Source organism: Protopterus annectens, chromosome 6.part0 (assembly GCF_019279795.1).
Source record: "Protopterus annectens isolate FY-2018-M chromosome 6.part0, PAN1.0, whole genome shotgun sequence".
NCBI classification, from domain to species: Eukaryota; Metazoa; Chordata; order Ceratodontiformes; family Protopteridae; genus Protopterus; species Protopterus annectens.
The window spans coordinates 1062459655-1062476155 of record NC_056737.1 but is presented as its reverse complement, the minus strand read 5'-3'; the positions used below and the strand labels follow the sequence as shown (position 1 = coordinate 1062476155).

The 16501-nt window shown below is 38.7% G+C and overlaps 1 protein-coding gene across 3 annotated transcripts in view; it reads right to left on the bottom strand.

Annotated features, from left to right (window-relative positions):
• LOC122804679 (exportin-1-like) overlaps nt 1-16501 on the bottom strand; it is an 873344-nt gene that overhangs the window by 170031 nt on the left and 686812 nt on the right. For all 3 annotated transcript variants that reach the window (XM_044074681.1, XM_044074683.1, XM_044074682.1), the window contains exon 20: nt 13707-13901. In XM_044074681.1, the coding sequence (XP_043930616.1) occupies nt 13707-13901 (195 nt within the window). The remainder of the gene's footprint in view (nt 1-13706; nt 13902-16501) is intronic.

Genomic DNA, 16501 nt, shown 5'->3' with positions numbered 1-16501 from the left:
TCTAACCAGTGTTTCATGTCCCTGCCCAAGTAACCAACACATACACTCTTTGAGGTTTGATTTATATACAAACGCGCACACACACACACACACACACACACACACACACACACACACACACACACACACACACACACACACACACACACACACACACACCTGAAGAAGGTTGGCACAGGTTTAATAGCTATGTCCTCTCCTGCCCTGACTATACAGTAGTTTCTACTGCCACCAACCACTACTTATAAGCTACTGTAAGGCCCTTAACAAAGGGTGTCCAACCCTACTGTGTAATGTTACTATTAATCCAAATGGTAATCTGACCAAGACTTGCAAGGTTATTTAGGAGTGGCCTGTACAGTGTCACCAAATACATATGCACGTACTCTAAGAGCTTAAATATGTCAAACAAATATCAGCCACAGAGATAGGTTTAAATATATTTAATAATAAATAAAACAAGAAAACAATGCTAAATCAACACATTAACCTGAGTTCAAAATGACAGGAAATATTTTTAAACAACATTGCAGGAGAGTCTCAAAAAATACAGAAAACATCTAAACTAATCTCTACTATATTCCTATCTATATCTAAAAGAGATACTATGTCCTAAATCTTACTTACAGCAAGGCAAGTGCAGATGTAGTGATGATGAGTGGATGTTCTTGATAGGTCCAAGACAAAATACAAAATGCCCAGTCTCTCTCTGAGAGAGTTCTTAAATTAATATCAAACATTACCGCTGAGTTAGCTTGGATGACATCACTTTTTGTCACTTGACTTCAATTCCCAGGCTAAATCAGAAACTATCAGAAATTCAAAAAAGGAACAAAACTAGGAATGCAACGTAAAAGCTTGTTTTTAATAAGACAAAACGCAAAGCTTTCAAGCAAAAGCTCTTTCTCAATAGAGCTTTTGCTTGAAAGCTTTGTGTTTTGTCTTATTAAAAACAAGCTTTGACTTGTATTCCTAGCTTTGTTCCTGTTTTGGTGTTCCTTGCTACCTAGGAATACTTTAGTTTCTATACGATATTTTTTCTTATTAAGCCATCAGAAATTAACATCTCTTTGTCAAAAAATATATATATCTCAGTTGTTTGCAGATCTTGGAGGTCATAAAACAATAAAACACTTTTTCATTTTAAACCTAGTAATTACTTCTCTTTTAAGACAATACAAAAACGTCTAGCTCTAGACATTGTGTCTGCTACACTGAAACTGAGAGAGAACTTTTATGGAACAATTGTAAAGCAACTTAATTGCAACTTATTTTCTTGAAGTTTTGCAAGTTAACTCTTTTATGTTCTAGTTTCTACTGTTAAAACATATGTTTGCACAGGTATATAGTTTATATGCATTTCTGTTCTAAGTCAGCAGGGCATGCTGTGGTTACATTTTAGCTCAGTATATAACATACAGCTCTGTATAAATCATATCAATATTCACAAATGACATAGAATTACTTACAAAATCAAGATAGATGGGATGGCAATATCTCCTTATATCACAACCATAACACTGACTAGTACTGTAAACATGTACAGTCAAAGAAGGGGTCAAAAACATATAATTGCAGTAATGAGGGGAATAAATCACTAGGCAGGGTTTAACTTGAGTAAAGGCTTTATAAACCCATGAAGGAGATGGCAAAATAAAGTACTCATGATGGTTTTAAGACAGTATATGGAATGAAATAAGACCTACAGGGATTTTATGGTGATGCAGTATTAATCAGAATTGGAAGCCTTACCCTTGGCAAAGATTTTGCAGATCTGCGTTTGTAAGTTTGTTAATGTTTTGATAGAAAAAAAAGATGAGGCACAAGGGGAGGTAAGGATGTTAGGAGTCTGTTAAGCTTTATTAGAGATATTGTACTGCACAGGGCTAGAAGAACAGTTGTTTAATTAGTGAAGATAAAGAGTAAGCTTTTTATACTTTAACTCAATATGGATTGCAGAAATATGGAGCAGCATTCCTTTAGTGAATATTTTATAAGCTGGATTGGGTGTATATACTGGACTGAGGTATAGCAGTTACTCAAAGAAATAGAAGGAAGAAGGGTTGAGATGTAGAAAGTGGTGAAAAAAAGAATATTATTTAGATTACCCATAAATGCAATGATGAAGAAGGCAAGCGGGGGAAAGAAAGTGGAGGGGGGGAATACAACAAAGTCGGAATCTGAAGTGTGGTGGCCAATATCATCATCTCATGCAGATAAGTGGTTTCTCTGTGAACATAACAAGATAGGTGAAGGTGTCATGTTAGGCATTTCAGAAAAAGAGTTAGGAACCTTTAGGTTAGGGATACACAAAGCTAAAATAAATGGTTTGGTGGAAAATGGGTTATTACAGTGTTTTGGGAATTTAGAACAAAAAGATTCAGTAAATGACCAGCTTCCTGTCCATAATGGTTCCCTGTCTTATGTCCACTGGCTCTCAGGATAGGGTCCAGCTCCTTATGATCTCTATTAGAATAAACTGGGCACTGGATATTGAATTAATAAAACAAAGAGCTACTGGACACTGAGTTTGGAGGGATGATATAGTTTTGACTGCATGGAAGAAGGCTGTGTAGGGAATGCTTGAGGCAATACAGTTAAGGCAGAAATTTTCTTTGTTTAATAAATCATTTACTTAATAAAATCCATGTTGACAGGTTTAGCATCTTTACCTAAGGAGTATAACTAATTCCATTTATATTGGAGGAGGAGGTAATGGGTGTTCCTTTTCAGGTGTTTGAGACAGTACAAGGTAAATGCCATTAAAATTATGTTTTTATAAAGGGTCTATATTATAACAGTGAACGCTTAAAATAGCGAACGCTGTATAATTGACCCTAAAATGTCGAAATGTCAAAATGCCGAACACACGGAACAGCGATTTTTTTCCCAGGGAAAAAAAAACCCAAGCACAAAATGAACTGGGGGGCTTTGCCCTCCACACCTCCCCTACTTAAATATACTAACTCCAAGATAGCACCACAGTGAAGGAAATGGCAAAGTCCCGAAAACGGCCCAGTTATTTTTTTTCCCTGGGAAAAAAATTGCTGTTTCTTATGTTTGGAATTTTGCCATTTCGATTAAAAAGGGTCGATTAAACACCATTTGCTATTTTAATTGTTCGCTTATTTAATAGGAAGTCAGGGTGTCTTGGGGATTATGCACCTGTTTTTTTTTTTCAGGCAAGTAGTAGGGACTTATTTTAGTAGCTGAATTAGGATAAAATGCGACTGTTTGTACACGACTGCAAGTCTCAAGTGCCAAGGTGAAATAGACGGGGAAGAAAAATAATGGAATGGAAACTAATTTTACAGGCTATATCTGAAAACAAGAAAAAAGCAGTATCCTCACATCCTAGTCATATTTTTAACCTATGTGGGACCATCTGGCTCTGGAAATTCAGAAGGCTATTAGAAAAGAATACTAAACTGTGTGACATTTCACTGGAAGTTTCACATAAAGATTTTTTAAAGTAGTTTTCCTGTCCTCTGATCCTTCTGCAACCGTTAAGGTCACATCCCCTACAAGCCCATTTTTTCTCCAATCCCCAATGCAGGAAGATTCCAGGAAGGAACAGAAGGGATCATAGTTAGTGTAGTGATCATAGTCAGTGTAGGGATCATAGTATAGACATCATAGTCAGTGTAGGGATTATAGTCGGTGGAGAGATCATAGTCATTATAGAGATCATAGTGTCGGGATCATAGTCAGTGTACAGATAATAGTCATTATAGAGATCATAGTGTAGAGATCATAGTCAGTGTATAGATCATAGTCATTATAGAGATCATAGTGTAGGGATCATAGTCATTATAGAGATCATAGTGTAGGGATCATAGTCAGAGTAGGGATCATAGTCAGTGTACAGATCATAGTCAGTGTATAGATCATAGTCATTATAGAGATCATAGTGTAGGGATCATAGTCAGTGTACAGATCATAGTCATTATACAGATCATAGGGATCAGTGGTAGTGCTGCGGTAGCATTATCGCCTCATAGTAAGACGCTGTTTCGGTTTGATTCTCAGCTAGAGCGTCTTCTGCGTGGAGACATGCGTGAATGGGCGTACCTTCGTTCAAGGCTGTGTGTCAGGGCTGGTAACTCGGCACGTAAAAATCAACTACCAATCATTAGCGGACTGGAGTTCCGCTGTGGCGACCTCTAACCGGGAAAAGCCGAAAGACACAACAAGTGTAGGGATCATAGTCAGTGTATAGATCATAGTCATTATAGAGATCATAGTGTAGGGATCATAGCCAGTGTACAGATCATAGTCATTATAGAGATCATAGTGTAGGGATCACAGTCAGTGTAGAGATCATAGTCATTGTCCAGCAAGGGATAAGAGATTTTAAAATTTTCCTAAAATGGCTCTCAACTGCAATTCTTAGACCTGTAATTGCAAGTCTCAGAATTATGAAAAGAAAAAAAACTCCCCAGCAACACTAAAGGAAAAACAGTGAATGTCATCAATCACTGTTCTCCTTTGAAGTTATTTCTAAGGGGGCAACTAATTCATAGGTGCCTCTACTACATATGTAGCTACACACACACACACACACACACACACACACACACACACACACACACACACACACACACACACACACAGAGTCTGAAATTGCCGTGCCTTGGGCTCTGACACACAGCAATCTCGAATATTCACTTTCATTATCCAAGGACTCACACTTACAAGTCTAGGAATTTAAAACTGTTGCCTCCTAACACACACCCACTGAAAAATAATTTGCAGTACCTGCCACTGTGTACCAGGGCAGTTGCATGTTTCTTTGCCCTACTACCACATCTTTAAAACAGAAGTATCTCCTTCCCCATACGGCACTCTTGTGGCAGGATTCTCCCAGCTTCCTGCTCCTTGGGCAGGTGAGCAGACATCAGCCACTCACTACCCCTTCCCAGCCTGCTCCTCCAGTGTCCAGATGGCTAATCAAACCCAGACTATCTGTAGAATACCCAAGGCCAAAACCTCCACACTTCAGAGATGACTTTTCTCACAAGAAAATGGACACAAAAAGGCAAATGCTACATAGAAGTAAAAGTAAAATAAATTGTTTGGTGGATTTTTCAGGGGGGGGGGGCAGGGAGGGTATAAAATACAGGATTACCTTTTTATCCCACTATGAAAGGATTCAAGTTTTGAGACATGGTTGAACGTAACTGTGGTATGAAAAACAGAAGCCAAATGAAAAAAATATATATTGTTACTTTTAGAATGTATGAGAGGAGAAAAAACAATGATGGTTGGGGTAGCTTGACAATGTTCATGCTACAGAACATTTGGTTAGGACAGTGTGTGCACGTCTCAGTATATAACAAGATTTGGAACAATAAGGGGGCATGTGCATAGATAAGTAATATTTTTAGTTTATCAGAATAGAGAAGGCTAATGAAATAGCTATAATTTATATGATTCTGAATTAAGTACATTATTGGTGCTTTTCTTGTCCTACACATTTAAGTGTTAACTGCTGAAATTTAAGTATACGTTTGCCTGGATGAAAAAAATAATTAAAATTTCTGCTCTTCTTTTGATCAGTGCCACATGATCTTTATCAGCCACCTAAACTACAAATGATTTAGGCAGTTGGGACCTCAGTTAAATATAAAATGAAGGATGGTACAGCAGGAGTGACGAACCCTCTTCCCCTCCCATGCAGTGTATTACTGCAATGTCAAGTCACAGTGCCTGCTGTGGGGACAGAAACCTCAGCCTTCTGACCATTTGTTCTGCTCAACTTCCCTATACAGAAGACTTGCCAACCTTTGCAATGGCTAAATAAACCAAATCAACACTGTTACGGTCTGCATATAGAATAAATGTTAAGTATTTTATCAGTTACATTTAATATGTTTACAGCTAACAACTAACACTTTTCTGAGAAGGGATCATGTCATTCTTATTAGTAATATCGAGACTTCCTGGTTGTGTGGACTTGTGACACAATTGTTGTTTCAAGTTGGTGGTATTCTTAAAAGTAAAGTACGGAGCATTCCCTATACAGGAAAGATGAACAGAGAGTTAAAAGAGCAAATCACTGACCTCATGTCAGACATCAGGCGACTGAGTGTTAGCAGCAAACCTGCAATTCATATTCTGTACATTGATTCTTCATACAGTTTTGTATTTTAGCAACATTTTTATCTGAATAAAAAAAAAGGGGACACTGCTAAGCAGACATAATATTTTGAGTGAAACTGGATAACCTTCCTGATGCAGACCAACAAACTGCCAGGAATGAAAGACTGTTTTTCTTTAAAGCCAATTTAAAGAACAGACCATTTAAACACTGATTTTGCAATTTTGTCTTGGAAACATAATTCTGTGCATGAATTTATTACGTTTTTGTACTGTACTTTATTATTAAACTGTTTTACTTCACAAATTTGGGTCACATGTTTTCCTTGGATATTTAATGATCTGGTCGCTCTTGAAGTTTGAACATTCAGTAAAGCATTTTTATGTAAAAGCTTATGCACTCTTATTCTATGCTAATAAAAGTGATCCATTACTATGTTACTGAGCCAACCTTCTTACTGCATTCAATATATCTACACATATCCTATAGTCAGACCTAAAGCCATGTTAATCATCTGACAGGATACTATGCAGACTGATATGTTCCATTAATTGTACTGAGACAATCTTTTCTAAGATCCCGGCAAAAAGATGAAGCATTAAGCCCAGACTTTAGCTAAAAAATATCAGTCTCACCTTTTGCAGTGGTAAAATAAGAACATAGTTCTTGTCTTTGGGACTGTATACTTGATTTTAACTTCTCCACATGTTTAGTGTTTTTATGTTACAGAAATAATTTGCCCCACTCTTATTACTTAAGCTATGGGCACACATACATTAATACAAAACAAAAAGACATACTGATATTTTTTTCAGTTTACATACATTATACGTCACATATGTTTTTTTTCTTTATAACTATCATCTATAAAACATTACATAACTTGCTGTATTTCTGCCTTCCCTTAAACATCACTCCCCTTCCTGAACATTACCCTGCATATATTGTACCCACAAATTGCATTTATTTCTATGTAATATGCTCCTTCCCTTTTCTACAGATCATCTTCTAGTTCTTTTATCTCTTTTACAATATTCAATACTTCAAGTACAGCTGGTTTAAACTTTTGTTTGACATTCACTAGTAATTGCCCTTTTAGCAGCTATCAGAATTAACATAACAAGGCCTTACTATGTCTTGGTAATTCAGATCTTGTTGCCCCATCTCAAAAGAATATTTTCCTTAGTTACACCCATTTGCTCACCCAATATTTCAGAAAGAGTGCTCTCTAGGGAATTTTAAAATCCATCAACTCATTACACTCCCAAAACACATGTTCCCAGTTATCTCTTTATTCCCCACTGCACCTTCAACATTTGCTATCTACCCGAGGAAAATATTCTCTGAAATCTGCTTGGGTATGAAAATACCCCCTGCAACACTTCCAAGTAAAAATCCTACATCTTGATTTTGTTACAGACTTTGGAGGCATACATATGACCTTCCATTGTTCCCTTGAAAATTGCTTTTCCAATCTCTCTTCCCAATGTTTTCTCATCACCTCTGAATGATTCTTACAGGCATCATGCGATATTTTATATGCCATACTAATTATCCCTTTTTAAAAGCAATGTCTGTACTTGACTCAGCTAAAAACTCTACCAAAGCAGGTCTTTCACTCACTATTCCATTATCCCTTTACTGTACTCCGATTTCTAATGTGTCATGGTACAAAGTAAATTCAAATCAGTACTGTTTTACTCACAGATGTTTGCCAAGCACATTTCTCCGCTGAACCCACAATTATCTAAATGTTTTGCCTTTTGCAGTTCATATGGAGTTACCTGTGCTGCTAGCATTCTTAAATATGCCTGGAAATTATTTTTATTAGCGTAGTAGCTTCCCCTGTACAGTCCTTGATAGATTTATTAATTGACCTACGAGTAACAAAGGTCACAGTGGAATCTGCACTGGCCTGTACCCACTGGGCAAAAAAAGAGTACGAGGCTTTGAAGTCAAATCAAACATTTTCCAAGGGCTTTCAGGACTAAGTCTATAAAGAGCTGACTTCATCAGAGAATGTAACTAAATTATTTTCTACTTATGTTGTATAACTGTAGAGCCTTCTCCTTGGGCATCCACCAAAACTGGGCTTTTAGCTCAGTCTTATTATTCCTGATTAGCACACTGTGATAAACAAACAGGCAAATGATCAATTAATTAATTATCTTTTTTGTTGGACATTTGCCCTCACTGTTCTCTGTCTACTGACCCAGTTGTTCCATCTTCGCTAAGGGTAAGAGTCAGTTAAATGAGACAGTTGTTTAGGCAGTCATCAGGGGTGGTTCAAGGCTTTTGCATGTTTTGGCCCTATGTCCCTGCACACATATGGCTGAGCAGTGGAGGGGTATAGGAAATGGGCTGTCTATGATGTGTACTCCCTCACTTCTGCAAGAAAACTGCCATCAAGCAAACTCACCAACTGACCTTGAAGGATGGGAGGTGGTTTCCCTGGTCTCCACCAGGGAAACTGTAACTCTGAATTGACCATAAATCCTCTTACAGGTGGTAAGAGTAGTACCCATTATCACCAGAAAACTGAGTTCTATGATGTACTGGTTCCTTTCATCTTTCCATCATTAGGTCATTATGTTTTTATTTCAGCTGGGACTGGTCAGCTAAGGGGAAAACACTGTACAGTGTTAAACTTCTTAGGGCCATTAATGTTTTCCACTTAATTCCCTTTCCTAGAATACTCTGGAACCAAAACATAGTTCATCACTTATTAGATTACAGAATTCAAAGACAGAACAATTTAAGGTGACAGGCATAATGGTAGATGCTTATAGTTGTCATTTTCATTAAAATGTTGAAAACATTTGACATGTAGTGGGTGCCATAGCTAGGTAATTAGTTCTACAACTATACCCTGTGACAATCCCTGTTGGAGGTTGAGTATGTTACAATGAGGGTGTATGGTTCAAAGATGGAAAAGAATTGTGAACTTGGCTGCACTGCAATGTTGAATGGGCAGTGTGCCACACATATCCATTTCACACCCACAGCTGGGATGCAACCAATGATACCTCACTAGAAGGAGGAAATAATAAAGTAGGCTATTAAAAGTAAAGTACCTCCTGGCTGAATGGAGATGGCTAGATTCCTATGACACCCTTAGGATCCACTCTGGCCCTAAGTAGGCTATTAAAAGTAAAGTACCTCCTGGCTGAATGGAGATAGCTAGATCCCTATAACACCCTTAGGATCCACTCTGGCCCTAGTTGAGCAAAGTCTGGAGGGCACAGGAGAAGCTGACAGACCAGGCAATGGAAATGGGACACTGGATAGAAGTCTATGGGATGACATAGGGGAGTAACACAGTGCTCCAAAAATACTCACTTTCACTCTTTTTAAGGATACAGAGGAACTGAGGCCAGTCCTGGAACTCATTGTGAGCAAAGCAGAGAACTAAACTTGGACTGGACAGCAGTCTGTAGCAGAATGCACACTAACAAATACATTGCACATAACATTTATGGGCAATTTAGAGGAACACCTTTGTCATTTAAGATATATCTTTGGGATGTGAGAAGAATCTGCAGCACCCAGTGAAAATGTACTTGGACACAGGGGGGAACATGCATGTTCCACACGGAAGAAACTCCAGCAAGGAACTGAGTCTGATAAGCTAGCATTTTGAACTAGCAAAAATTACTGCAATATCGCTACTATGCCACCTTTTATTAAGTTCACTTCAGAATTTTATTGGGGTCCTGTTTTATTTGGTTGCTATTAATTAACCACATTTTCCTGCTTTACTTACAGCACTGGCTGATGATTTCCAGACCAACCATCAGTACGGGTCAGGAAATACAAACTGCAGCTGATCTGTGACATCCACTAAAATTGCTGCAAAGATTTGTCCATACTTCATATCAACAGTGAAGCATTACATTTATGAGGAAGAGGTAATTCCATGTATCCGGTGTGTATCTATGACTTGGTATAGCTGGTCAGTTGTAGACATGAGAATTTACCTTTCTGGCTGTACACCAGTCATAAATAATAGACCCAGCATGAAAAATATATTTTTTAAATATTTATTGTTTCCTTGACAAGTAACTATCAGCTGTTCCTGGTGTTCCCTCAGTCTCTGGTCCTCCAAAGCTATCTTTACTCCTGAAAGTGATTAATATTTAAAGCAGGAAGAGGAAACAGAGGTCTCCTGGTGCAGCAGCATCCCGCTGATGGTCAGTTTTTTTTTTTGTTTTTGCACCCTCACCCTAATCTTGCCTCTATGCATTGGACTTACAGCGGGGGCAGTCCAAGAATCCCACAGCAGTCTGCTGGTGTCCTCAACATTTTCTGATACCAGTATGATTTACTTATGTGTCTTGTACTGTCAAACAGCAGTAATAGTGAAGCTTTTTATTTCTGAGGGTTCAACTCAGCAGTTCCTAATGGCAGTCAAGTTGCATTTTGCCAGTACACACAGATATGATTCAGTCCCTACACTTTTCTCTCAATTTAACACATCAAGGGAGAAGCCCTATTTCTTATGATGTGGCAACACTGGAAGTGATTAGAGATGCAAATGTGAGCAGTCATCCCCAGCATGTGAACCTTGGGAGGTAACACTACTTAAGTGCACATAGGTGCATAGGTAAGTATTAGATAAACTTTCCTTCTGGGTCATTTCAACTCTAGCCAATCTCCCTTTCAAAGGTGAGAATCAAACCCTCTACTTTGTGTTTGTGAGGTAAACACCTTATTTTTTATTTTATATTATTATTATTCCCCTCTTTGGACCATGCCCACTCACTGTGACACACCAGTCTCCACCAGGGATTGTCACAGTGTATGGCTGTAGAACTACCTCTCCCCAGGATAGGCATGCCCATCTTTCCCTGACACTATCTCAGTCATACGAGTCAGTAGCTCAACCCAGGTCAGGTGGGCTGTAGTCAGGGTTATATCCTCCTACTTTATTTCAGTGGAGTAGTGACCATAAAGTGAGTACTAAAAAATGAACGAATGAACAAACGTAATATGAAAATTAAACAAATGCAAAAAAAAAAAAAAAAAAAAACCTAATACTCACCAGATGGATAAATCTTGACCCTGAAACCAAAGCAATGAATTATGCGTTTCTGTACCAATACATCAACTGCGAAGTTGCAGTGAGCATTACTGAAAACTGAGCACCTTTGGTGCAAGGCTGCCTAATGTGCTAATACTGATCAGACTCCAAGAGGTATGATTCACATCATAGAAATACATGGAACTATAAGCATACATGAAGAATTAGGTATCTGTGTAATTATTACATCTGCCCAAATGTACAAATCTTAGATTAGACTCCCTTCTCCAGCTGAGATCCTCCACGAAGAGTCACTCACACAACTCAGAAAACCTTTAACCTTTTCCCTGCCATGAACTTACTCCACAGTTTTATAAACCTTCTCATAGAGTTCAGCACAGCTTGGTTATTACATTAGTTCATTTATGGATATATCATCATTGCTGCAGTGGAACAGTACCTCTCAAAACCGTTTATCCACATGCAATAATAAAAGAAATTTTAAGAAACATGTACAACTATCACCATCACTTTCTTGCTGCTAGGACTCCTCATAATAGATGTACACAGAGAGAAAACAGCCATATCAACGTACAGGCTCAGTGGCACAAATTACTAGCCAGGAATGGGTAGGTCTTGATTCACTATAGGATCAGACTGATGGGAAGGGGATCAAGTTTGTTAGAGACTATCAATCTTCCTGGGAGGAGCGGTGACCCTTTGGGAGACCAAAATAATTGCCCTTTTGCCATATATCCTAACCTGCTGCTTCATCTAATGATGTCATGGTGAGTGAAGAAAGATGTAGCCTAACCTGCTGCTTCATCTGATGATGTCATGGTGAGTGAAGAAAGATATATCCTAACCTGCTGCTTCATCTGATGATGTCATGGTGAGTGAAGAAAGATGTATCCTAACCTGCTGCTTCATCTGATGATGTCATGGTGAGTGAAGAAAGATATATCCTAACCTGCTGCTTCATCTGATGATGTCATGGTGAGTGAAGAAAGATGCAGCCTAACCTGCTGCTTCATCTGATGATGTCATGGTGAGTGAAGAAAGATATATCCTAACCTGCTGCTTCATCTGATGATGTCACAGTGAGTGAAGAAAAATGTATCCTAACCTGCTGCTTCATCTGTTGATGTCATGGTGAGTGAAGAAAGATATATCCTAACCTGCTACTTCATCTGATGATGTCATGGAGAGTGAAGAAAGATGTGTCCTAACATGCTGCTTCATCTGATGATGTCATGGTGAGTGAAGAAAGATATATCCTAACCTGCTGCTTCATCTGATGATGTCATGGTGAGTGAAGAAAGATATATCCTAACTTGCTGCTTCATCTGATGATGTCATGGTGAGTGAAGAAAGATATATCCTAACCTGCTGCTTCATCTGATGATGTCACAGTGAGTGAAGAAAAATGTATCCTAACCTGCTGCTTCATCTGTTGATGTCATGGTGAGTGAAGAAAGATATATCCTAACCTGCTGCTTCATCTGATGATGTCATGGAGAGTGAAGAAAGATGTATCCTAACCTGCTGCTTCATCTGATGATGTCATGGTGAGTGAAGAAAGATATATCCTAACTTGCTGCTTCATCTGATGATGTCATAGTGAGTGAAGAAAGATATATCCTAACCTGCTGCTTCATCTGATAATGTCATGGAGAGTGAAGAAAGATGTATCCTAACCTGCTGCTTCATCTGATGATGTCATGGTGAGTGAAGAAAGATATATCCTAACTTGCTGCTTCATCTGATGATGTCATGGTGAGTGAAGGAAGATGTAGCCTAACCTGCTGCTTAATGTGATGATGTCATGGTGAGTGAAGAAAGATATAGCCTAACCTGCTGCTTCATCTGATGATATCATGGTGAGTGAAGAAAGATGTATCCTAACCTGCTGCTTCATCTGATGACGTCATGGTGAGTGAAGAAAGATGCTCTTATGATGGATCCCTGTATGTGTCTAAAGGCTATGAAAAGAGAACAAATGTCACTGTCAACATAAAGAATGACGCTCTCAGACATACTCCATCCTATCAGCTAACATGAACTGGGTATCCCATGCTGCCACGTAACACTATTGAGAAGTGTGAGGGACCTACGCCAAAGAAACACAAAGCAGTGTATACAAAAGAACCACAGGCTCCCCTATGGTGAGATCTGGAGAGAAATGCTTACAAAATGAACATATATCAAATCAGAGTAATGAAATAAGGAGAGCAACATGCCATTGAATAGAGGGAGGAAACATATAGACAAAGGAAGAAGTTACAAACTACAGAAACACACACGTGCACACACACACACACACACACACACACACACACACACACACACAAACACGCACACACACACACGCACACACACACACACACACACACACACACACACACACACACACACACACACACACACACACACACACACACACACATGCACACACACATGCACACAAACACAGACAAAAAAAAAACAGGATCAAACCCAGAACTTGTGAAGCAGTAACACTAGCTACTGTGTCACCCAAGTCTAATGACGCCTACAAATGTAAGAACAAAACAATTGTCCTGGTACCTTATTGATCATGTCGAGAGTGGTCTCAAACACTGTTTTAAAAATCCGAGGCAAGTGTTCTTTGATGAGGTTTCCTATCTTTTTCACAATCTGTGTCATGGTATTTAGCACCTCTGGTTCTCTGGCAGCAGGCAAACTGGTCTGGTAATCCATTAGTACAGCATCGAGAAGAGGAACAATAAGAGTGTTATTTATCTAGAACAAAATGGAAAAACATGAATTTAACTGATGAAAAGCATACATCACACCAACAACAGACTCCCTAAATTGAATGATATCAAGGAAAGAACACTAAACTGCAAGATAGGTATTTTTAAATGACACTGATAAATGTTATTAGCAGCCTCCCTCATTGACTCACCTCTCTGAAATTTTCTTCAAAGTACTTAACTACTCAATGTTTTAGGCTTTCTAGGTCTAATAAAAGGTAAATGCAAACCTACTACAAAAGGAGATATCGCCACTTACAGTCATCTTTCAATACATGTTAGCTGTGTGCCTGGTCTATTAATGCTGCAGTTGCTGGAATTCAGTGCTGCTCCTGCTACATATGAAGGCCGTGACCACCTGTAGTCTAATACTGTATAGAATACAAAGAGATGTGCTGACATGGCAGCAAAGGCCGTGACCATCCTGTAGTCTAATACTGTACAGAATACAAAGAGATGTGCTGATATGGGCTGAGACCATCTGTAGTCTAATACTGTACAGAATACAAAGAGATGTGCTGATATGGCATCAGCTCCAGACTTACCACCTGTAGTCTAATACTGTATAGAATACAAAGAAATGTGCTGACATGGCAGCAGCTCCGGACTTACTTATGAAGGCCATGACCATCTGTAGTCTAATAAACTGTCTTTCGGCTTTTCCCGGTTAGGGGTCGCCACAGCAGAACTCCGGTCCGCTAATGATTGGCAGTAGATTTTTACATGCTGGCTTGCCCGGCCTAACGCACAACCTTCAACAAAGGAACACCCATTCATGCATGTCGACACACAGAAGACGCTCTAACTGAGAATCGAACGTGCAACATCTAACTGTGAGGTGACAACGCTACCACAGCACCACCACCGCGACCATCTGTAGTCTAATACTGTACAGAATACAAAGAGATGTGCTGACATGGCAGCAGCTCCAGACTTACTTATGAAGGCTGTGACCATCTGTAGTCTAATACTGTACAAAATACAAAGAGATGTGCTGACATGGCAGCAGCTCCGGACTTACTTATGAAGGCTGTGACCATCTGTAGTCTAATACTGTACAGAATACAAAGAGATGTGCTGATATGGCAGCAGCTCCAGACTTACTTATGAAGGCCATGACCATCTGTAGTCTAATACTGTACAGAATACAGAGATGTGCTGACATGGCAGCAGCTCCAGACTTACTTATGAAGGCTGTGACCATCTGTAGTCTAATACTGTACAGAATACAAAGAGATGTGCTGACATGGCAGCAGCTCTGGACTTACTTATGAATGCCAAGACCATCTGTAGTCTAATACTGTACAGAATACAAAGAGATGTGCTGATATGGCAGCAGCTCCAGACTTACTTATGAAGGCCGTGACCATCTGTAGTCTAATACTGTACAGAATACAAAGAGATGTGCTGACATGGCAGTAGCTTCAGACTTTTCAGAAGATCTTGATGGACTTTTTTAGAAGATTTTGATTTGATTTTGTAGCTATGTGCTTCTCAAATATGTGTTAGTTACAGGGAAGGGAATTTACTGGCAAAAGATAGTGCTAATCCCAGGGAAAGTGCATTGACCCATGATATTGTGGCGATAAGTTGGAGCAAAATCAGGGATTTTTCACCATGTTCCCACAGGTCACAGGAAACTCCATGGCAGCAACAGTGTGAAAAGAATTTAGAATCAGTGTTAAGGCAAATCCTTTGCTGCAGGTGGTGAACAGACCTGCAACTAATGTATATAAAGAATCTAAAATTGTTTTAGAAGAGCAAAGGTTTACTGAAGGGACCCCATGGATTGTTATTTTTTTAATGAAATTGTAGCACCAATGGAAATATAAATATCACAGATAAGGGTTGCTGCACTGTTTTTCAGGTGAAACACAGGTATATTCTAGTCTGTGACACTAGCCCATTGCAAGAAATTGTTAAACCTTAATCCAGTGTGGAAGCTCTATAGTGAAAATTATTCAGAAATCAAACAGGAGATGACTTACGGCACTAGAAGAGGGACAAAGCCAATATTTCTGTTAGGGAAACCTGGCACTAGATCTATAAGAAAATTAACAGAATTTAATCAAAGACAGCGTCTATTAAGTACTAATTAATATACAACCATGATGAATCGGAGCTTGAAAAAGTCATGAAAATGAAATACCAATGGGCTATTTACCAGAATTTCTATTCATTAATAAAGACAGATATATTGGCCTTAGGGCAAAAAATAACAAAGGCCAAAAGCAACTATGAATATAAACTGGCTAGATATTTTCTGGATTACAAGAAATCATTGTCTAGAAATGAGAGTCGTTATGACTGAAAATATCATCCACATAACCCTCAAAGATGAGGTTAATATAATTATAGACCAGAGTATAACTGAAGAAGTATTTGCCAAACATTTCTTACACGTCCATTAAATTAAGCATGACTGGGCACGTGAATCTTTATAAGAAATAACACAGATTCTCCTGCTGGCCAAGATGGGCCAAATGACTATTTTATAAACTAGGTGTGGGACTGTATCTTGCTGTTCTTAACCTAGATATATCAACAAAATCTAGAATGTGAGGATGTCCACTAAAGATGGAAAGA